This window comes from Triticum aestivum, chromosome 7B (genome assembly GCF_018294505.1).
Source record: "Triticum aestivum cultivar Chinese Spring chromosome 7B, IWGSC CS RefSeq v2.1, whole genome shotgun sequence".
In the NCBI taxonomy this organism is placed as follows: domain Eukaryota; kingdom Viridiplantae; phylum Streptophyta; class Magnoliopsida; order Poales; family Poaceae; genus Triticum; species Triticum aestivum.
Genome location: NC_057813.1, coordinates 29,644,659 through 29,667,597, shown reverse-complemented (window position 1 = coordinate 29,667,597; position 22,939 = coordinate 29,644,659). Strand labels below are relative to the sequence as shown.

The 22,939-nt window shown below is 52.8% G+C and overlaps 1 protein-coding gene across 2 annotated transcripts; it reads left to right on the top strand.

Moving 5' to 3' along the window:
• The first annotated feature begins 18,855 nt into the window (after nt 1–18,855).
• LOC123155487 (uncharacterized) lies at nt 18,856–19,802 on the top strand. Of its 2 annotated transcripts, none has more exons than XM_044573658.1 (3): nt 18,856–19,080; nt 19,208–19,249; nt 19,354–19,802. In XM_044573658.1, the coding sequence occupies exons 1-3, from the start codon at nt 18,941–18,943 to the stop codon at nt 19,496–19,498; spliced, it is 327 nt and encodes a 108-aa protein (XP_044429593.1). In that variant the 5' UTR covers nt 18,856–18,940; the 3' UTR covers nt 19,499–19,802. The 2 variants fall into 2 exon arrangements, with proteins under 2 accessions (XP_044429593.1, XP_044429594.1); XM_044573659.1 differs by having other exon boundaries at nt 18,858–19,080; nt 19,220–19,249.
• Nucleotides 19,803–22,939: the final 3,137 nt, after the last annotated feature.

The window sequence follows — 22,939 nt, the reverse complement described above, 5'->3', positions numbered from 1 at the left end:
GTCCAAGAGCAAGTGGAACAACTGGGAACGAAGCTCAACGCCATGGTGCCTACGTTGATTCATGGGCTGACGACGTGGATTGCGGGCGGCCAACAGGGGCCTCCCCCGGTTTCCAGCTTCACGGCCAGCAACTCGCACAGCGCGCAGGTGGCGCCATTGGTGTCTCCGGCGGCGGCGCCATTGGTGTCTTCGGTGGAGGCGGTATTCGTGTCTCCGGCGCCGGCACGGGCATTGGAGCATAATGCACCCGGGTGTACGCCGGCCGGCACCTCGCCAGCAAGCGCCCCCTCCGTCAGTTGCACGCCCGCCGTTCGCGGTGCCTCGACATTAGCCGAGCTCGACGGCATCACGGTAACTAAGCCTCTCGGCCGATGACTTCATCTCCTTGCCTTTGACTGGGCATCCCTGACGCCCTGTACATGTTTTCGCAGGGCACCGCCGACGTTCCTTGCACTCTTCTGCACTTCGTTGGCACCGAGTTGGTCGATGTCGCCAAGGGAAGAATCGTTCAACCGGGCAACCGCATGTTCCACCGTAATCCGATGCCACCCACAGCGTATAGGGTTGAAGTGGTTCGGGTGCTGTCAGGCTGCGACGAGCTGTTACCTCCGGTTCGACCCGCTGGGGCCGACGAAGAAGATGAGATGACCCTCAGCGCCTGCGTAAACTGGCCGCTGCTTTGGCCCAAGAGCCAGATTCGTTTGGGAGCGGGGGACACCACCCCACAGACAAGACCGCCAGTCGTGCCGGCGCCAAGCCATGGCAAGAACGCCACAACGCTACCGGACCTGCCGGACATCCCTATGTCGGACATCCCTATGGCACAGGATCCGGACAGCCCTATGGCATAGGATCCGGACGACGACGACATCGACGACGGTACATTTACCAAAGTCGATAAGTACTTTGCCGAACATGGGTACACTGACGAGTTCTGCGGGCCTCTTTCTCAAGAACCCAACCAAGACGACCGCAATCTAGCTGGTACGGCGGAGAAATCCAATTGCAATAGGCGTCGTCTGGCGTTCAGTTCTCAGGAGACGCCTCCAGCTCCCGCCTTCACCGAGCCTCAGATAGCTGAGGTGCGAAATATTATCAGCCCCAACACGCTCAAGAAGGTGGTCTGTGAGCAGAACTCGGTCCCATTACAGGAGATCAAGAAGAAGGGACAGAAACGAAAGACTAACAAGGGCGCCGGTGCGAGCCAGCCGGCACCGAGTTCGATCCGTGCTCAGGACGGGCCACCTTCACCTAAGGATATCTCGAGGAGGGTGCATGTGGCGGGTAGGGCGATGCTACCGCCAAATATGCTGAATGCTGCAACCGGTGCTATGCGGAGTCTGCACGACAGTGTTCTTTCTTTGGAGAAGCGGCGTCTCAGAGAGAATGATGTGGCATACCCGGTTTTCGTGGCCAAGGTGCCAGAGGGCAAGGGCTTTGTGGATGGCGACATCGGGGGTACGATCGTCCTGCGGTTTGATGACATCTTTGCTATGTTTAACCTTCATCCGCTGCACTACACCTTCGTTCGGCTGTTTTCGCTGAGTATGGAGATGCGGATCATTAGAGACAAGACCCCGGACATCGTGATAGTCGACCCCTTCTACATGCGTGCCAAGCACTTGAGCAACGCTGGGGACCGCCAAGTTGCGAGTTCACACCTCGAAGGCGTCATTCTGGCAAACCCAGATAAGGATAACTTCCTTGTGGCTTACTTTCCCGAGTAAGTCATCCCTTAACCGCCCCGTAACATATGATTTCTTAGATTTTGATCGTTCTTTTTTTTCTAACATTCCGTGTTCTGTGCAGTGACACACATTGCACACTCATCCTCTTAAGCCTGAAATATTCCATGGCCACGTATTTCGACCCGAACCGTAACTCCAAGATAGACTACACAAATGTCAAGAAAGTTCTTGATGATGTTCTCCCCGGCTACGCCAAATCTGGAGGCACCTTCACCAGGGCAGTTCGTAAGTACGGCAAGCACATGTTCTCACACAATACGAAGTTCTGCTGTGTCAAGCAGCCGCCTGGCGGTCAGAAGGATGCCTACTACGCCCTCCATCACATGCGGGCGATCGTAAGGGACCATCATCAACTTCTGCTACCAGATAATCTCAAAGATTGGGCCGCGAACTTGTCGGCAGTCCAGGACGCGGACCTCAGACAAGAATTCTTTCGCATCCAGTCGGACTTTGCGGACATCATCCATCAAGATGTCCTTCATACCTCGGGGCAGTTCTTCCTCAGATATCAACCGTCCAACAATGAGATAGATGGAACGCTACAAATGCAGGGTGACAACGACCGCGATTTCATGACCATCACGACAGACGGCGGCTTCATCCACGCTCCTGTCCGATGAGTCGAGTCGAAAGTAGTGATGTGTAGTTCTGAAACATTGATTAGCTCATGTTGTAATTAAACTTTAATGAATTCGTATGTCTCTTTGGTTTGGACAGTCGTTCAACTTAGATGTAATCGATGCTATTTATTAGTAGGACCATGAATCGTGCTATTAATGTCTTGCTTTTCTCTTCGATCCTTTTGTTGCATACTTACATATTGCTTATGTATTGTCTGTTGTTTGGCTTGTGCATAGAGATGCCGTCGTATGTCGTGTACAAGGGTAAGGTTCCCGGAGTCTACGACGACTGGGAGGAGTGTCGGAGACAGGTTCACCGTTTCAGCGGTAACAGTTACAAAGGGTACACCACTAGGGCGGAGGCCGAATCTAGATATGCCCGCTATCTAGCGGGAGAGAGGAGGGAGCGTTGGAGGAACCGGATGAGGACCAGTTTGATCGCGATGATGCTCATCGTGATGACCACAACTCTCTTTTATGTGATGGTAGTTTAGATGATCGATATCGACTTGTAATGTGAAGACAAACTCGATACTCGCGGTCTTGAGACTTGTAATGTTTTATCTTTGTTCGGTCTTTTGAATTCGGAGACTAATATGATGAATTGTATTCGGAGACTAATCTTCTATTGTATTCGATGAATCTGATGTTGCTGTGTGCTGCTGTCTATATTCTGTCCAATAATATATTTTGTAACCTGTGCAAAAATCAGAAAAGCAAAAAAAAACCAAATATTCATACTAATGGCGCATCAAGGCAGAGTGCGCCATTAGTATGCCAAAGGATACTAATGGCGCATCAAGGAAGAGTGTGCCATTAGTGTGACAAAGCACATGGTTACATATGGCCCCCCGGGAGGCATACTAATGGCGCATGGAGTTACATACTAATGGCGCACTGCCAGGTGCGCCATTAGTATACCAGATACTAATGGCGCACCTATGGTGCGCCATTAGTAAAAAATTCTAATGGCGTGCTACTAATGGCGCACCGGTAGTGCGCCATTAGTAGGCAAAACCGGTGCGCCATTAGTAGGCCTTTTCCTAGTAGTGAGATGGAGGGTCGATAGGGCCGATGACGTCGATTCCCCAGGCATCGAATGGCCAAGAGGGAATGGTAGGGTGAAGAGGGACCGGCGGCCTGTGCTTGAAATCACCATGAACTTGACAATTGTGGCACGATCTAGCCACCCGAAGGCAGTCTGACATAATGCCGGGCCAGTAGTATCCTGCTAGACGTATACTATGATACATCTTGGCCCCTCCTTGGTGCCCGCCGCAGACTCCATGATGCATCTCCTGTAGGATCTTGTCGGCTTCACTTCAGTTTACGCATTGAAGTAGGACCTCATGTCCATGTGAACGCCTGTATAGGACACCTGCTTCAAAAAGATAGAAAGGGAGTCGTCGTTGTAGTTGGCGCCTCGAGACGGGGTCATCGGGGAGGCTCCCATGCTTGAAGTAGTCGAGGAAGGGCTGCAGCCACTCGCCCTCCTCTACGGCATTCGTCATGACAGTATTGACTTCGTACTCTGCCGGGATGAGCTCCAAGACAGCCGGGAGTAGCCACCTTTCTTCCATGTTCACCTGCATTGTTTTATTATCTAGAAGCACCAATGCCGCTGCTCGTTTCGCCAAGGCATCAGCAGGCGCATTCCTACTTCGCGGGACATGATGCACTTCAACATGTTGAAATTTTTCCATTAGATTCCGGGCCGCGGCATAGTACGGCACCAGTTCAAGCTTGCGAACTTCATAGATGTCGTTGACTTGACGGATGATGAGTTGAGAGTCTCCATAAGCCTGCAAAGAACGAACCTCCATGGAGAGTGCCAAGAGGAGGCCGAAGATGAGCGCCTCGTACTCCGCTTCGTTGTTGGAGCATTCTTCCTTGAGGAGGGAGAATGAGTGATACATCACCCCTCCTTGCGGCGTTTTGAACACCAAACCTGCACCGGCTCTTCGTCTTGGGGTACCATCGGGGTCGGCATCCATGCGGGAGGCACCATCAAAGTAGAGATCCCACGACGCGTCGAGGTTGATGTTGAAAACCTCCTCATCAGGAAGGTCCGTGACAAGAGGTGAGTCGTCTGGAATTGGGTGTGCGGCGAGAAATTCCGCCAAGGCTTGACCCTTGATTGATTTTTGAGGCACAAAGGTGATGTCAAACTCCATCATGATAAGTGCCCATTTTCCAAGTCACCCCATGAGGGCGGGCTGACTTAAAACGTACCTCACGGGGTCCGCCCTGGCAAGGAGCTAGACTTCATGCTTCAACGTGTGGTGCCTGAGCTTCTTCAAAGCAAAGATTAGGGCCAAGCACAACTTCTCTATAGCAGAGTAGTTTCGCTCAGCCCCCACCATGGTGCGGCTCAAGTAATAACATGCCACCTCCTTCCCTTCATCATTGTTTTGGGCGAACAAAGCGCCTATTGAAGCAGGTTGCGCTACAATGTATAGAATGAGTGGGCGCCCCTTCATGGGAGCTGCCAAGACAGATGGATTAAGGAGGTACCTTTTGATTTCATCAAATCCACGTTGGCATCCTTCATCCCACACGAACGGAGATCCTTTCTTCATGAGGCTCGAGAAGGGCTAGATGCGTCCGGAGAGGTTGGAGATGAAACGCCTGATGTATGCTAGCTTCCCTTGCAATGACCTCAACTCTTTGAGATCTTGAGGCGGCGGCATGTCGAGGATGGCCTTGATCTTCTTAGGCTCGATCTCTATGCCTCGGTGACGAACAACAAAGCCGAGGAACAGGCCTGACTGAACAGCAAAGGCACACTTCGTCGGGTTCATCTTGAGTTGATGTTGACGTAGCCGCTCGAAGACAACTCGAAGATCCTCTTGATGATGCTTGCGATCCTTGGTTTTGACTACCATGTCATCAACATAGCATTCCACCGAATGATGTATCAAATCACCAAGAATGCATGTCATAGCACGCTGGTATGTTGCACCGGCATTCTTCAGTCCGAATGGCATGACGGTGTAGTAGAAGTTGCCCTTCGGGGTCCTGAAAGCGGTGTCGATGGCGTCATTGGGATCCATCTTGATCTGGTTGTAGCCTGACGAACCGTCCATGAATGAAAGTGCGCCATGGCCTGTGGTGGAGTCGATGACGATTTCTGGGATTGGGAGAGGAAAATCATCCTTCGGGCCAGCCCGATTCAGGTCGCGGAAGTCCTGGCAGATTCGTATCTACCCATTCTTCTTCTCCACCTGGACAATATTGGCGAGCCACCGTGGATACTTCGTCTCCTTGATGAAACCTGCAGCGATTAACTTGTCGACCTCCGCGATGACATCGTCTTCAAGTTCTGGACGTAACCGTCATGATTGCTGCTTGATGGGACTGAATCATGGGTCAATCGCCAACTTGTGCGTGGCGACACGAGGGTGCAGACCTGGCATCTCCTTGTAACTCTAGGCGAAGCAGTCTCGGTACTCCATCAAAAAGCTTCAATAGTCCTCTCGCTCCTCTTCCGTCAGTGTGGCGCTAACAAAAGTCGGGTGTGGGTCGTCCTCTGTTCCAAGGTTGACTTGGACGAGGTCATCGATGGTGGGCTGCCCTCCGTCTTCTAGCTTCTGTGGTGTTGATATGGAGCTAAGTTCCTCGACGTTACTTGGCTCACCGTTGGCAGAGTGTTGTTGATGAGGAACGATGGACAAAGTGTCGGGGTCAATGCTCGATGAGATGGAAGTGGTATGGCAGTCAACTCGTGTTCCTCCACCGTGCTCCTCCTCTTCACCAGGGACGTCGTAGGTGCAGCATCCCATCGTATGGTGCATTGGATTGCCAAGGACGGATATCATGGCATGCTGGTATGTTGCACCCGCATTCTTCAGCCCAAAAGGCATGCCGGTGTTGTAGGAGTCTCCTTCTGGCATCGGTCGCCCTTTGTCTTCTTGTTCTTATGGCGCTGGCATGGAGCTGAGCTTCCCCTCATTGCTAGGGCCGTCGAGGTTGATGTAGCCAAGCCCAAACTTTGGTTCAGCTTTGCCTTTCTGCTTGATGAGGTCTTCCGCTTGTCTCCACCATTCCTCGCATATGGAGGGTGGCGGAGGCATCCTGTTGTTCCGCCCAAGAGTCATCCGGCCTTCTCCAACAAGCGAACCATCTTGGGCTCTGCCTTCATCGTCGATAGTACCTCCTCTGGATCACTGCAAGTTTGGGGAAATTCAAATACAAAATCACATTGTTTTACCTGCGGGACCTTGTAGAAAATGGTCTGGACTCTAGATCCAGACAAATTGGGGATAGCCCAAACCTCCAATGGGGAAGTCACTGAGACATAGAGCGATGGGGGCTGTACACCTTGAGCTCCCCTTGCAACTTCCTCCACTTCTTTTATTCTTCTTCTATCGGCTATCAGTATGGGCGCATGTTCTTCTTTCCGAAGGTCGCGTGCCCGTAGCGTGATGGGTGGTGGTGCATCATTTCTGCGTGTTAGCATCGTGGAGCCTTCCTGGGCACCTGCAGAGCTTCCCAGTGTTAAACAAATAGGCTCTCGGCGCACCAAAGCTGATGAAGAAGTTGCAGCCTCTTGAGAAATTGTTGTAGCCGACCTCAACGTGATTGGCGTCGACGTCGGGAACCTTGCCTTCAACAGTAATGGGATCGCTGGACCAGGCATAGAAGATCCTGTTCCACATGATGTCAAAGCAGAGCCCCCTACCTGCAATTGGGAAGAGGGGCTATAGTCATACCACGCAGATGAAGATGATCGCCTACAGACTTGGCTCATGTGACTCCGAGAGGAGGAGCCCTTTGCATCGGTGGGCGAGCTCGGCATGATGGGGAGCTTCATCTCAGCTACTGGCCCAAAACTTGGTTTGGTCAAGAGACCCACCGGGGGTGTTGTGCGCCCCAACTGCTGGTCACTATCTACAATGGGGAAGTAGTACTTCGCATCTGCATGGTGAAACTCCTGCACAGTATAAGGAGATATGTTGCCGATGATGCGCTTTTGTGTGCCGCTAGCGTCGTGGAACTTCAGGCATTGATGGAGGGTGGATGGCACAACGCGGTACTTGTGGATCCACGGTCTTCCTAGAAGGGCAGAGTAGGAGGTATTCGCCTCGATGACAAAGAACCGCACCTTGAAGCTAAAAGTTGACATTTGGATCTTCAATGTAATGGCACCTAGCGTAGGCTTTCCTTGGTTGTCGAAGCCGCAGATCATCACATCAGTAGCCTCCAAGTCGTCCACCGTAAAACCTGCCCGTGTCAAACTCTGAAGAGGGAGAATGTTCACGGCAGACCCTGGGTCTATGAGGATCCTGTGAAGATGTGCAACACCAATATTACCTTCCACATACAGTGGCCGGTTGTGGTCACCCTCATCTATGAGCTTGTCCTCTTCATCGAATGTGATCTCGTTCACGAACAAGGGGCTGGAGCAAAGACGGTGTTTCGCCATGGACACCTCGTAGAGTTCCGGGGCTTGGAGCGCCTTGATAAGGGCCTCGCGAAGGTCAGGTACCATCACGAGCGCGTCGTGCACACTCAAAAGTGCTGGAATCCGCTTGAGGTGGCCGATGATGTTGTAGTCGACGTCACATGCCTTCATCTTCTCTTGGCCTTGGTGTTTGTATTCCTCCCCCTGCAAAGGCGCCTCCTTTGGGGCGGCTGGCTTCTGCACCCTTGTCGACTTGATATTTAGTGGTTCAGGTAGGACCTTGCCCCCACGCAGGTTCATGTTCACCTCTTCCAACGACACTTCCTTTGTTGCCTCTTCGACGTGGAGGACCGCCTGCTCTTCAAGAGTAAACACGTCTTCGGAAGGAGTGTCGCTGTAGTCATGGATGACATTGCAACTCTCTATGCTTGGTGATTGGGGTGAGCTGGCTCCTTCTTGAACTTGCTCCACCTCCTTTGCCGGTGCCTGCCCCCAGCCGGGTGGCAAGAACTGCGCCAAGGTTGGTAGCACACACCCTGGTCAAGGAAAAGGCTCGTCTCCCTCTGACATAGGGACAAATCTTGGCGGAGGCCGACGTTGACTTGGATCGAACCTCCTTAGAATTCTTGGGGGAGCACGTTCTGGAGAAACTGGACGAGGTTGTCGGGGTGGAAGCCTCCTTGCGTACGGTCTTCGGCGCACCATCCTCCAAGGTTCCTCTTCGGGAATGGTTGGGGTCACCTGGGGCCGAAAGGGAGATACCTGCGTCTTGGAGAGGACGAGGTTGGATAGCTGGTCTTCAACTTGGGCCAGTGGCACCCATGTTTCTTCAAGCTCCGTGACTTCACTTGGCGGAGACGGTAACTTCATGCTCACCATGTTTACTACATGGTAATCTGGGTTGATAGCTTCTGGGTCAAGGTTGATCCTTCTCTCATTAATGGCTCTTTGGAGCCATTCTTTGAACGCGACACAATCTTCAATGACATGTCCCACATACCTGTGATATGGGCAAAATAAAGGATTATTTGTCATCCTCACCTGATCAGGCCTCCGAGGCTCTGGTAAGTTCAAGGCCCGATGCTCCATAACCTGGTCGAACATGTCCTTGATGAGCTCCCGACGAAAGACGTACTACTTCTTGAGGAGCTCCTGCATCGACAGGCGTTGCCTCCCTCCAGCTTGTTCGCCTCTTGCACCCAATATGGGCACATGGCCTTGCGGTGCAGACGAGAAGACCTTGGTGGTGTTTGTTTCGGCTGGTGCCTTCGCCTTACTACCATTGTTGACTTGTTTGGACGTTGAGGCGAAGCGCTTGGCGGGATCAAATGTGCTGGCATTCTTATAGAGCTCCATTATCTGCGGTGATTTCTCAAACTCCAGCTTCGTGGCTTTCTACCGCCGTGCTGAGGGCACTAAAAGTTCTAGGCTCGCGCCGAGAGACTTCAAGTGACCAATGTTGCTGCATCCCATGGACGCACATCTCAATGGCATCCTCGAGATGCATCTCCCTGGCGAGACGCACATAACTATTGCGGAAGCGGACGATGTAGTCATCAATGGACTCGTCTTGTCGTTGTCGGACTTGCGCCAGCTCGACAACGGAGAAGTCCTTCTTCATGGCGACGAAATGCTTCTTGAAAACCTCTTTCATGGCCCAACTCCCAATGGACCCAACCGGTAAACGACTGTACCAATGGAAGGCGGACCCGGTTAATGACCCTGAAAATTGGCAAAGGAGAAGTGACGGGCTGTTTGCTGTGTCGCCGCATGCCGCCTCAAAGTACGCCAAGTGCTCCCTCGCATCACCGGTTCCATCAAATTGACGGAACTTTGGTGGGTGCCACCCTACGGGATACGCCATCATGTCATGCCATGCCTCGTAAGGCTTCTCCAGCTCACTCTTGGAGGTGCGAGGGGCTTGATCTATCGCCATTTGCTTCAACTTCTTGTCCACCATATCCCCAACCATGTCATGGTAGTCCTTTAGCATAACTGAGCGTGGTACTGCGTTGGCAGAACCAATAGGGCTAACCCAAGGCCGAGCTTGTGTGATGGGGTCGTGTTGAGGCACATCATTTAAGGGCACACTAGCAGGAGGGCCCACCTAAAGTTCCTCCTCTTGCGGATCGACCATTCGCTGCAGCACGCCTTGTGCAGGGACGCCTTGGTTGTTCATCACGAGCTCAATAAACTGGTCAAGCTTTGACGCCAACTGGTTAATCGTCTGGCGCTGGCTTCTGACCTCTTCTTCTAGAGACACTTCCTGTGGTGCTACTATGTTTTCAGCACTTGGGCCATGGATGCCATCAATGGGTGACTTGGCAGCAGGATCTTGATCCACAAGGTTTTCACCATGATTCACCATGCGAACGGGCGCGGTGTGGAGGTCTTCATCACCGCCCTCATAATCTGACAAAACCGATGAAGCTAGTTCAGGGTAACAAGGGGAGTGTGGACGACTCTCCAACGATGGCGAGGAGGACGAGTCGGAGAAATCTTCTTCATCGTCAAGGTGGTCTTGGCACCCTCCATCTCCGGGAAACCCATCCGTCATGCCTTGATGAGCGATGGATTTTAATCTTGTATTGGCCCCTGGCCGGTCTGCAACTTGTCGTCGTCCTTCAAGGTCTTGAGGAAGCCTTGATGTAATGTCGGTGTAGTGACGCTTGTATATATCTTCATTTTGCGATGTGCTCCCTCCACCTAATGAGCCTTTCCCTGTTGTCACAGGAAGACACGTGGCTCTAGATCTTGCAGCTTCTTGTGACGTTGATGAGCTTGTCTTGGCATCCCCTTCGGCACCCCTGAACCATGCACGAACATGGCCAAGGCGCGGTAGGAAGGTCCTCTGGAAGTCCGCCTTTGGGTTCGGCATGATCTCCTCTTCAGAAGGATAGTCGAACTCCTCGGTGATGGCGGGAGGTCGCCATCCATTACTTGACCCTTCGCTTAGCTGCACTCCAAGAGTACCGCACATGGCAAGGTTCTTCTCAGTTGATTCCTTCGCTTTTTCAGCCTCCTGCTGGGCTTGAGCTTCTCCATCTTGGTCCATCCTTTCAGAGGGAACAAGAGAAAACTCTGTGGGAAGTGTTGTGTCTTGTGGGAGGGCAGTGTGGGCTGCACCCTCGGAAGCTACTTCATTATTGGAGGAGGACGTAAGCTTGGCTTCTTCGACGCCTTCCATCGGTGTGGCCGTCGGCGCTGGCATCTTCTGATTCTCTAGTAGGGGAGCTGGTGCAGTAGCCTTCACCCGTTCATCATTCTTCTAGGGAAGGGATGAAGAAAGAACCTCCTTGCTCCCTTGCTCAGTGCTTCTCGTGGACGTCTTGCGTGGTTTCGGTGCCAACCGGCTGAGCAAGTAGCTATACCGCTCATGCCGCTCCAAGTCGGGGGAGATGCAAAATTTGATCCTGTCATTTTCTTGAACGACCCCACCATCGGGTCGTAAACGTACCTGAGTGTGTCAAAGGATTAAGTCCTCAAGTTCTTTATAAAGAACATGGCGGTTTCTCCGACGCCTCTCGCGCTTGCGCTGATTCTCTGTTGGAAAGATACCATCCCTTTGCACCGGTGGCGTGCGTAGGAGTGTTGGTGCAGGGAGCCTCCCGGATGATGAAGTCCTGTCCATCATCGCCTGCAGTTGTGGCCAATCTCCCCGCCTGGGAGGTGACGAAGGTCATGGTGGAAGTGTCGGTCGCAAAGGTTCCCGTTGTTGCCACAGTTGAGTGGGCCGAGGGTCCCTCTCATCATCTTGACGTCCCCGCCTGGGAGGTGACGAAGGTCGTGATGGAAGTGTCGGTCGCAAAGGTTCATGTGGTTGCCACTATTGAGTGGGCCGGGGTCCCTCTCATCGTCTTGATGTATTGACCATCGGTTCCAACGTGGAGGCACGTTGGGATATCTCCGTTGTGAGAAGTGTCGAGTTGGTGAAGGTTGTCGCCGAGGCGCCAAAGTCTGGCGCTCATGTTGAGGACGATGACTTGGGGCTTGACGCCTCATCCTTCCTGCAGCTTGAGACGCCGATCCACTTGGCGCCGTTGGATCTTGGAGCCTCCTCTGGATATTGTTCATCTGCTCTTGGAGTTGGCTAAATTCTCGCCGTAGGTCGTCGTCCCGTGGAGCGGGTGCCTCATGCCGAAGGGTGGAAAACCTGTTATTGTTGGGGAGAGACCTTCCGTCAGCTACCGAGTTGTGGAGACACGGCGCCCATGCACCCCTTCGTGTGTCGCCAATGTTGAGGGAGACAGTAGGGCCTGGTAGAACGGGCTCTTTGTGTGAGCGCCGCTTCCCAAACTCCTTCATGATGGCGCGTCTCACCAGCTCCTTGACCTTGCATGGCTCGTATGCCCAATCATCGGGGAACAAGTCATACGGAGGGGTTAAGGTGCTTCGGTAAGTGAACACCTTATCAGCTAGGTCCATGGCGCCGAGGGACCAATCCTCCTCCGGCACCGTGCTCTGACCGATGCGGGAAGCTATCTGTTGGTGGAGTAATTGTACCTTGTGGTACTTCCTCCTGTAGTTGCGTAGGGGATGAGGGCTATCCGACAAACGAGCGTTGGCCATGAGCCTACGCAGGTTATGGGACATGGCCTCCAAACCCTCGAGAAGCTCTACCTCGATGCGCCGCGGAGTTGGCTTCAACAACTCCGAGTATGTAGTCGTGGTAGGGGTGTGGAGGGACGCTGCACTAGCCCGCCTGTTGGCGGCTCTGGTGCGGAGGCGTTGAGATGCCTACACATCTCCTTTCAAATCTGCACTTGTCGACTCCTTCAACAGGGCGCGCGCCTCAAGCATTAGCTCGCGACGCTCCTTCTTCACCTTGGCAGCCTCCCGCCTTGGTGCCTTCTTCAACTGCACAGTTTGGAACTGCGCAGGATCTTGAGCTTGATGCATGTAGACCTTCTCGCCAAGCTTGATGACGACCATGGGCGGCATCGATCCAAACTGGATCATTACCGGCTCCGAGTTGCTGCCACGGGAGATTCCACCTGCATGAAAGGGATCTTGATGAGCGGAAATCCTCGCCGATGCCTTGTCATGCAGCATGCTGTGCAGGTTGGGAGACGAGCGAAGACGATTCAGACGACCACAACATTGCGAAGATGGGAGGAGAACCATGTCCCACCAGGCGTGCCAATTTGTTTGACACGAGAAAAATCTTAAAACGCTCCGGATGAAGGGAAAAGGGGGGGTTTGATTTCTCTCATGCGCCGGGGAAAAGAAAAGTGTGCGGGCGTGCCAGTGTACATAGTACACAAAAAAATGGTAAGGGGAGCAAGTATTTCATTAATCTCATCGGATAAACAAAATTACAAGATCCCATAAAAAATGGTTGCGCTCCGTGGCCTACTAGCGCGGTCTGCCTCGCTATGGCGATGTGCGGTCTCCTGGTCCCCGGGGCCTCGAAAAGCTCCCGGTTAATTACTCCCGCGAGTTGCTCCGCGAGATACCTCCGATTAAGCCGTGTGGTCGTCTTCGTCGTCTTCGCTTTGCATTCTCCATGCATGATGATGATGGTGTGTGTGTATGGTGTGGGCGGGGGCAAAGCCCATGTCCTCGTCGGTACACGTGCCACTCAAAACATGGCTTTGTGTTGGCTACATTCGCCCGCGCCGTCGCGCCTCGTCGGTCGACAACGTTGATGTAGTCGGTGTTGAAGTTGCATGGGTCCTACTCGGCTCGGACTTCTTTACGATGTAACGGCTTCATCGGGTATGCAAGGGGTTCGCCTTGCGGGAGTATTCTTATGGAGACCGACGTCGGTGTAAAACCAACACTCGCTCGTATCGGCAGTGCCGATGTGGTTGGCGCCTCGTCTCGGCTGGACGCCGTCTTTATGACGGTCCTCCAAGACAAGGGCGCCGCCTAGGGCTGGAAAAAAAGCTCGAAGCTCGCGAGCTAAACAAGTAGCTCGTGACTCGGCTCGAATCGACTCGAACTCGAAGAATAACGAGTCGAGCCGAGCTTTAGTTTAAGATCGTTTATAGACCAAGTTAAACGAGCCAATCTCACGAGTACTCGTGTAACTCGTTAGGCTCGATATAATAGATCAGCCACTCCCAATACAAAGAAAGATCAGCCACTAAACAACCTACGTCCGAGGCGCACAACCCAAGGCCCAGCCGTTGAAGGCCTAGCCTCCTAAGAGACTCATGCGTTACAAGGAAATTACAATTGTTTAGTGATATGTATGTTTAATGTATACATGATCATTTTTATCATATTTGAGGGCTTTATGTTTATATCTTTAACGAGCTTAACAAGCTAAACGAGCCAGCTCGCGAGTTATACGAGTCGAGCCAATCTTGAGTTTGAGCTCGTTATAGTAATGAGTCGAGTCGAGCTAACTCGTTAAGGAAACCAGCTCTAGCGAGTCGAGCCGAGCTGGCTCGACTCGGCTCGAATTCCAGCCCTAGCGCCGCCTCACGGGGCCATCGGAAGTTAGTGTTGGCAAAGCGATGTCGCCTCTTCGCCATCACACCTCATCTTCATGGGCTCCGGGTCGTGGAGACCATCATGTGGCACCATCTTCTCCTCCAGGTCACGGACGGCACCAAGGGTGTGTGTTATCTTCTTGCCTCCGTGTCGTGAGCTCCATCTTGACGAGGTAGACTTGGTGGTGATGTCCCGCGAGCTCCATGCCTCCGCTCCAACTTGATGATGTTGACGTTGATGGTATCCTCCTTGCGAGCTCCACGCCACGATTCTCCGCGGTACCCGGTATTGGCGCTGGGCGACGTCTTGGCGAGCTCCGCGCCGCAATCTAAAGCGGCACCGTGGCGGCATCTTTGTGAGCCTCCACGCCTTTGTCCTCCATAGCGTCGGCTTGATGAAGAAGATGACGGGCGTCGTCCTAGCGAGCTCCGTCTCGCCATCCTCCGCGGCACGCGGCACCATCCCTACGTGCTCCGCGCCTTCGGACTCCAGCTTGACAAAGTAGATGTCGGCGGCATCCTCAATGGGTGCCACGCCTCCGTCCTCTAGCTCCAGCATGACGAAGTGGATGGCGGGCGTCCTTCTTGTGAGCTCCCCACCACGATCCTTGCGGCACCAGGTTGATGCTGTTGACATTGGAGTCATCTTGACAAACTACGTGGCGCCATCGCCCCGAGCCTCCATGCCTTCGTTCTCCATAGCGCCGGCTTGATGACATCATCTTGGCGAAATCCGCGCCGCAATCCGCTGCGGCACGGCGGCGGCATCCTCCGCGAGCCTCCCCACCTTCGCCCTCCATTGCGCCAGCTTGATGAAGAAAACGAGGGCGTCGTCCTAGCAAGCTTCATGTCGCCATCCACGGCGGCATCCTCGCGAGCCTCGCGCCTTTGGGGCTCCATCTTGACGAAGTAGACGTCGTCGGCCTCATCACCAAGGGCGGCCACCAACCAAGGAGTCCAACGGGCTGCGCGCCGGCAGCCCCATTGACACGCCATCGTCTTCCACACCTTGGTGAAGTCCGGGAGTAGCCTCGTCGTCTTGGTTAGCTTGATGAAGATGATGATAACGCCAAAGAAATGCTACATGATCGCCAGCTCCACCGCGCCACCACGTGCTATGCATGCATGCAATAATAAAGGATGAAGGAGTAATTAGATGATAACTTTACAGTTCGGGAAAATCAACTTGGTGTTCATGTTGCTGCCGAGGTGCCTGCTTCTTGTACGGATGATCGCCGGCATTGTTCTTCTCTCCTTCTACTTCTTCTTGCTGCGTGAGTTCTGGGATCGTGGTGGCTGGATGTGGTCGATGGATTTGTGTCTGCGTACCGTGGATGTGTTGTACGTGGGTTCGGCTGTGCACGTGATGGCGGCCACCGTGGTGGCTGGGTGTCTCCTTTACCTGGGTTGTTCTGATTGTCTCCCCGGTCCTCACTTTATATAGGCACCAGGGGCTGAGTGCCGCACGTCATGGCCGCTGCTGCTGCAAGGAAATCACCCGATCATCCTTGATCTTTTCCTTTGAGTGGTCTTCTTGTCGGTCAAGCCTGCATAATCTCAAAGGAAACACAACCACACGGCTGCCGATGGGCCAAGTCCTTTCCAAACGTACATGCCGCACGGGGAAGTGCTGGCTTTATTTCTTTCCATTTTCTTCTCATTAACACATCTAAATCACTACTTGCCAAATAAACGATTCCATAGTCAGCCTCGTACCCGTTCAAGTGTGGTTGCACGTGAACCGGCTCGTGAGCCATTGTAAGACACAGTCCGAGCACATAGCTAGCTAGGCCTGGTACGTGGATATTTAAGTACGTGTATGTCCGCGCGGCGGCCGGTACACGAATACCCGATTGAATACGTATATACATGAAACCAAATCAACTATATATATCTAATCTGGATGCTTGTCACGGCCAGCTACCCAGACTAAATGCATGCACCCATGCATTAACATTACATAGGCAGCCGGGCATATATGTGTACGTGCTATATTATCAAACTTGTCTCTGTATAGTCTGTATCATGATTTCATGCATGCATGTGTATGTACCAGTACATATGTGCATGCGCCATGCAATGGTGTTTTGCTTTTGCATCAAAATTTCTCTTTGTACGTATAACCTGCATGAAAGCTCATCAATAATTTATTTTTTATTATTTTATGCAAGAATGCACAAAAACTCCTCAAACAATGCGTAGCAGCTGCGCCGAGGAAAAGAACATCAGTCGGCGCTAGGGCGCGCCTGGGCGCGCACACGACGAAAGGCAATAGTAAGGACGACATGCTATACCTGATCCTCGACGCTGGTGCCGCTCTCCGGGCGAGCCGCGACGTCCTCGACGATCCCATGCCATTTGTTGCACGCCGTTTGGATGAGCCCCCAATGGTTCGCCATTGCCTTCGACCGACGCTTCATGTGGACGACTTTGAAGTAGGGGTCGACGAGCTTGTGCTCGTCGAACTCGGCCTTGATGCGGGCCCAATACGTCTCGATGCTCTGGTTCGTGCCGGTGACCAGGTCGAGGCAGACGACCTTCCACGCTTCAGCGAGGCACTCCTCTTCCTTGGACGCCCACTTGATGCGCGGTTTGCCGGTCTTGGCCGCCTTCTTCTTCTTCTTCTTCTTCTTCTTCTTGCCTTTCCTCGTCGGTGCCGGCTCCTCCTCCTCTTCTTCCTCCTCCTCCGGCTCTTCCTCGCCATAGTCGAGCTCGTCGTCCATGTCACCGAGGTCAATCGAGCCGTCTTGGGTAGTGAACCCGGGGGAAGCGGCGGCGGCAGCCGAGCCGGCTGCGATGATGTCTTCCATATCGGCCTCCGTCGCGTCGGCGTCGCCGAGATGCGACGAGGAGGAGGCTTGCGAGTAGAGCCGCGGCGGAGAGGTGGCGTCGGTGAGGCTGCGTAGTCTGGCGGCGAGTACGTGTACGACGGGTACTGCACGCCGGCGAACGCGGGCGAGGGCGTGCGCTGGACGGGGCACCCATAGGGGAAGGTGATGTTGGGGTTGAAGCTGCCGTGGGCGTCGCCATCGGCATAGCCCGGCGACGGCGTGCTCCATGGGTGCGGTGATGACGAGAACCCGGCCGGAGAGCCGACGCTTTGCTGGCTCCAGGCCGCGTACGGGCCATGCCCACCGGGTGGATTCATCATCGCCACGCGCGCCGCCTCGGCTTGTTTGGCCGCAGCGCGCTCCGCATGCTCCGCCGCTCTCTCCCTGACCTTCTTGGCCCTGTTGCACCTATTGGCGGTGACGGCCTCCCGGCGCTCCACATCTGCCTTCCAGTCGGCGTTGCTCATGCCGGGGGGCTTGGATAACGGCGCCCTCGGCTTCTGCTTTGGCTAGGCGACGGCGGCGGCTGTGGGATCCGTTGCGGCGTGGGGCATCACGTACTTCTTCGGCGGCATGGCGGGCGGAAGGGTAGGGAAGAGGCGGGGTTTGGCAGGAGGAATGGAGAAGAGAGGGAAGCCGAGGGGGGGGGAAGCGGCGGGAAAAGGGCTTCCTGTCACCGACAGAGCGGCCACACGCCGCTTTTCGCTTCTGCCGGCACGCCCAGGCGACACCCGGTCGCCTGGGTTCGGGGCGGAATCGCCGGCTATGGATTTGGCCCAAACCGGCGCTAAACGAGGTCCTGGGGGCGCGACTGGGCCGATTTTCCGCCACCGGTGCTAAAAATTCACCGCGGGGGGGGGGGGGGGGGCTGTTGGGGCGCGCGGCTGGAGATGCTCTTAGGCTTTTTGCAAAGTCCCGGTATTGTGACCCTTTGACGACATCCCACATATACTTCTGTCTTTCGTGGTGATGATCTTTCTGTCTGTTAGCTAGGTGTGCCTTGTCTTGGGCATCTTTTTTATTTCTTCTTCCTTTACACTTGTTATACTTGTACGGTTTCCGGTCCGGTATTTCTTATAAACGGGACCAACTTATGCAGGTTTTTTTATCATGTTGATGATCGGCGACGGCAACGACGAGGCTTCACGAGGATGGTTACCGCCGGGGATTTTATAAAATAAAAAATGATAAAAATGATAAAACTACCCTACTATTTAATGGCTGAGATGATTCAATACTACTCGGTTTCAGAGGTAGTATGATGTACCCTAAAAAGACTCAAAAAACACTTGTACTAAAATACACCATAGCACAGCCGGGGAAGGACGAGGAAGGAAGGAAGCTGCCGGGTGGCTTGGTTTTTATCGGCCAACGAGTAGACTATGGAGTATGCATGGATGAAGTGGATGACTCGCCGAGCTGTGAGCCGCGTCGTGGGCGGGGGTGGCGGCCGCGTGCGGCGAGCAAGCATTGGCAATGGCCCTTCGGCGGGTCAAGTCGCCGCAAGTATTTCACACCGCGTTCTGGCTGACCTGGCCTCGGGCCAAACCGCCAGAGTGCTCTAGTTGGTTAGTTTCTGCTCGTGGGAACTATTCTAATCGATGAATGGAGCAGGTGGGCAGGCAAGCAATCATCCATGTACGCCGTGCTCCAGGTCATGCATCATCTAGTCGTCTAGCTCATGGCTAATTAACTACTCGAACGATTGAATATGACGAGCGGACCGGCCAGCTCCATCTGGTCAAGCGGCCGGGCGACGGGCGTGAGCCTATAAATCCGTCCACCGGCAGCCGAGTGTATGCCATCTTGTCACACACTCACTTGCGCAAACACCATCATCGCACTCGCACCCACGGTCAGTTATATTAGCTCTCGACGTTAGCAAGCGTACGGTACGATGGGGGGGAAGGGGTTTCATGCCGATAAGCTCCCGGAGAAGGAAGGTGATGGGTTGGTCGCCTCGGGTTGGGAACGGTTGAAACGTGCAGTGGGCATGGAAACGCCCGGCGGGGAAGCGGATCATCTACCCGACGACAGGTATGTTCATGATCTCACAACTCTCTGTGATGCGATCCTCTTCCCTCCTTCATTTGAGGATCGATCTGCATCTTCCTTTACTTGGTATTAGTTTTCTCTAATTGGATTATCCATCTATCCTATCAAGTCGCTACGATAGGGTAGGGAGGGATGGCGTCAGGATACCACGGTATGCTCATGCTCTGGCTTCTCTATTTTTCTCGACAATATGCTCTGCAGCTTCCTTTTCTTGAGCCTTGTCTAACTTTCTTCTATCCTATTCCTATCACGCAGCATCAAATACAGTGACCCCGGTGCCATCACTCAGGTTGTCGATTTTGCGCGTGCGGTGCCGATGATGGTACAGGCGGCTGCGGCGAAAACGATAGAGTTGGCTAAGGCGAAAATGGAAGAAGTGGCTAAAAATAGACGGGGTTAAGTTATACTACCTACCAACTTGGGCTTTAAAAGAAAGTGCTACTTACTAGGCCGTGTGGCCCAAATGTTTCTCGGTTTCCCAATTGTTGCGTGGAGTGCGTCCAGTCCGTGGACTAAGAAAAAGGAGAAAAACGTTACTAAAAAAAAGGAGATAAACAAGAACGTAGGGAAATTTTCTACCGCTGCAAGCTTTTAATTCGTCCGTAGACTAATCCAGCTACGGTGTAACCTTTTATAAACAAGAACGTAGGGAGTACCAGAGAACCACATTGCTCTTCGCCTTGTTCTCTGCGTTTCCTTCTGAACACTAGGGCATGTTTGGTCCGAGTCTACCGATGTGACACTTTTTTCGGCCAAATATGTGGCAAGCCACAATTTTCGTTGCGAGTAAATTGTTGCCATATGGTAAGAAACCTTCCTTCTGGCATGTGGGGTGGGAGAGAACCAACCTGTGACATGTGATTGGATGGTTGGGAGGACAATGATATCCCCAGCCCATCAGGGTTTAAGTTCCGGTGCTCGCGTTCTTCTGGATTTATTTTAGGATTTCCAGCGATGGGGTTCAGTGAACGGAGACATTACCGTCAACTACGAGGTGTCTGCGGTGACTTTGTCAATCTCAAGATGATATGCCAGCTCAGTCTCGGGGATGCTAATAGGGATAGGATGTTCGTATGTGCTTTTATAGAGATGAGTGTACGCGTGTATATATGATCGCATGTGTCTCAGAAAATATAACATATGAGGTGGGATGCTTAAAAATTATGGCATGCCACAAATAAGGCAATGAAACAAACGAAAACTCACGGGAGCACGCAGATGCCTTTGCACACATCTGCCTAGCTATGTCGGTCACCCGATTGCCGGATGGGCATGTGTGGCTCATGTTCAAAGCCAAACTGGTAGAAGCCAATAAACCCACACATCGACTTACACGTACGGGATCAATAGCTTTGCGGATCGCCTAGTGTATATTATCGGCCACTCGGCTTACGCATTTGTACGCCGTGTGTCGATGGCATGGCACACGGCGGCGACCTATGCCTCGACGTACCTCCACGTACGTCGTTAAACAGCATAAAAACGATCAGCGTATAGAAAAGACTCAACATATTTAGGTGAAAGCCGAGTGTTGACGTGAAGCGGATATCGAACACCTGGGCCACGTGGCCGTGCTCGTCCAAGTTGACGGCACCGTGACGGAAGGCGTGTAAGTTGTGCGCCACGCGTGTACGCCGTGTGCCGCTAAGTATCCACACTGACCTCCGCCGTCCCGTCTGTTGAAATTATATCGAATATAGTGTACAAGATAGGTTACGGTTAGACTATGAGTTGTACTGTGTTTACATAGAATGTGGAGTCGTGTCCTAGTAGGACACTTGTATTCTATGTCTCTCATATATAGCGGGGTAGACACACGATGTAACCTATGCCAGCATAATAGCACAGGTGAGCAAGGGGGAGGTATTTTTTTCGCAGGGTCAGCCATACGAAGAACCATGGCGCCAACGGGTACCAGGTTTTGTTGGGGAACGTAGCAGAAATTCAAAATTTTCCTACGTGTCACCAAGATCTATCTATAGAGAAACCAACAACGAGAAAAAGGAGAGTGCATCTACATACCCTTGTAGATCGCTAAGCGGAAGCGTTCAAGAGAACGGGGTTGAAGGAGTCGTACTCGTTGTGATCCAAATCACCGGAGATCCTAGTGCCGAACGGACGGCACCTCCGCGTTCAACACACGTGCAGCCCGGTGACGTCTCCCATGCCTTGATCCAGTAAGGAGAGAGGGAGAGGTTGAGGAAGACTCCATCCAGCAGCAGCACAACGGCGTGGTGGTGATGGATGAGCGTGGCAATCCTGCAGGGCTTCGCCAAGCACCGCGGGAGAGGAGGAGTACTTGGAAGAGGGGGAGGGCTGCGCCAGAACTTGGGGTGCGGCCGCCCTCCCACCCCTCCACTATTTATAGGTGGGGGGAGAGGGGGCCGGCCCCCCTAGATCTCATCTAGAGTTGGGGGCGGCGGCCAAGGGGGGTGGAGTGCCTCCCAAGTCAACTGGAGGCCCTCCCCCTTAGGGTTTCCCCTCTCCCATGCGCATGGGCCGTGGGGGGGCTGGTGCCCCTGGCCCATCAAGGCTAGGGTGCCCCCCTACACCCCATACTGCTGTATTGGACGTGGTGGAACAATTTCCGGACCTCCGGACCCCTCCGGAATCCTCCAGAACCTTCTGGAAGCTTCCCGGTACAATACCGGAAAAACCCGAACTTTTTCCGGAACCCGAACAACAACTTTCCATATATAAATCTTTACCTCCGGACCATTCCGGAACTCCTCGTGATGTCCGGGATCTCATCCGGGACTCCGAACAACATTCGGTAACCACATACAAACTTCCTTTATAACCCTAGCGGCATCGAACCTTAAGTGTGTAGACCCTACGGGTTCGGGAACCATGCAGACATGACCTAGACGTTCTCCGGCCAATAACCAACAGCGGGATCTGGATACCCATGTTGGCTCCCACATGTTCCACGATGATCTCATCGGATGAACCACGATGTCAAGGACTCAATCAATCCCGTATACAATTCCCTTTGTCTAACGGTATTGTACTTGCCCGAGATTCGATCGTCGGTATACCGATACCTTGTTCAATCTCGTTACCGGCAAGTCTCTTTACTCGTTCCGTAACACATCATCCCGTGATCAACCCCTTGGTCACATTGTGCATATTATGATGATGTCCTATCAAGTGGGCCCAAAGATACCTCTCCGTTTACACAGAGTGACAAATCCCAGTCTCGATTCGTGCCAACCCAACAGACACTTTCGGAGATACCTGTAGTGCACCTTTATAGCCACCCAGTTATGTTGTGACGTTTGGTACACCCAAAGCATTCCTACAGTATCCAGGAGTTGCACAATCTCATGGTCTAAGGAAAAGATACTTGACATTAGAAAAGCTCTAGCATACGAACTACACAATCTTTGTGCTAGGCTTAGGATTGGGTCTTGTCCATCACATCATTCTGCTAATGATGTGATCCCGTTATCAACGACATCCAATGTCCATGGTCAGGAAACTGTAACCATATATTGATCAATGAGCTAGTCAACTAGAGGCTTACTAGGGACATGGTGTTGTCTATGTACCCACACATGTATCTGAGTTTCCTATCAATACAATTATAGCATGGATAATAAACGATTATCATGAACAAGGAAATATAATAATAACTTATTTATTATTGCCTCTAGGGAATATTTCCAACAGTCTCCCACTTGCACTAGAGTCAATAATCTAGTTCACATCGCCATGTGATTAACACTCACAGGTCACATCATCATGTGACCAACATCCAAAGAGTTTACTAGTGTCACTAAACTAGTTCACATCATCATGTGATTAAGACTCAATGAGTTCTGAGGTTTGATCATGTTTT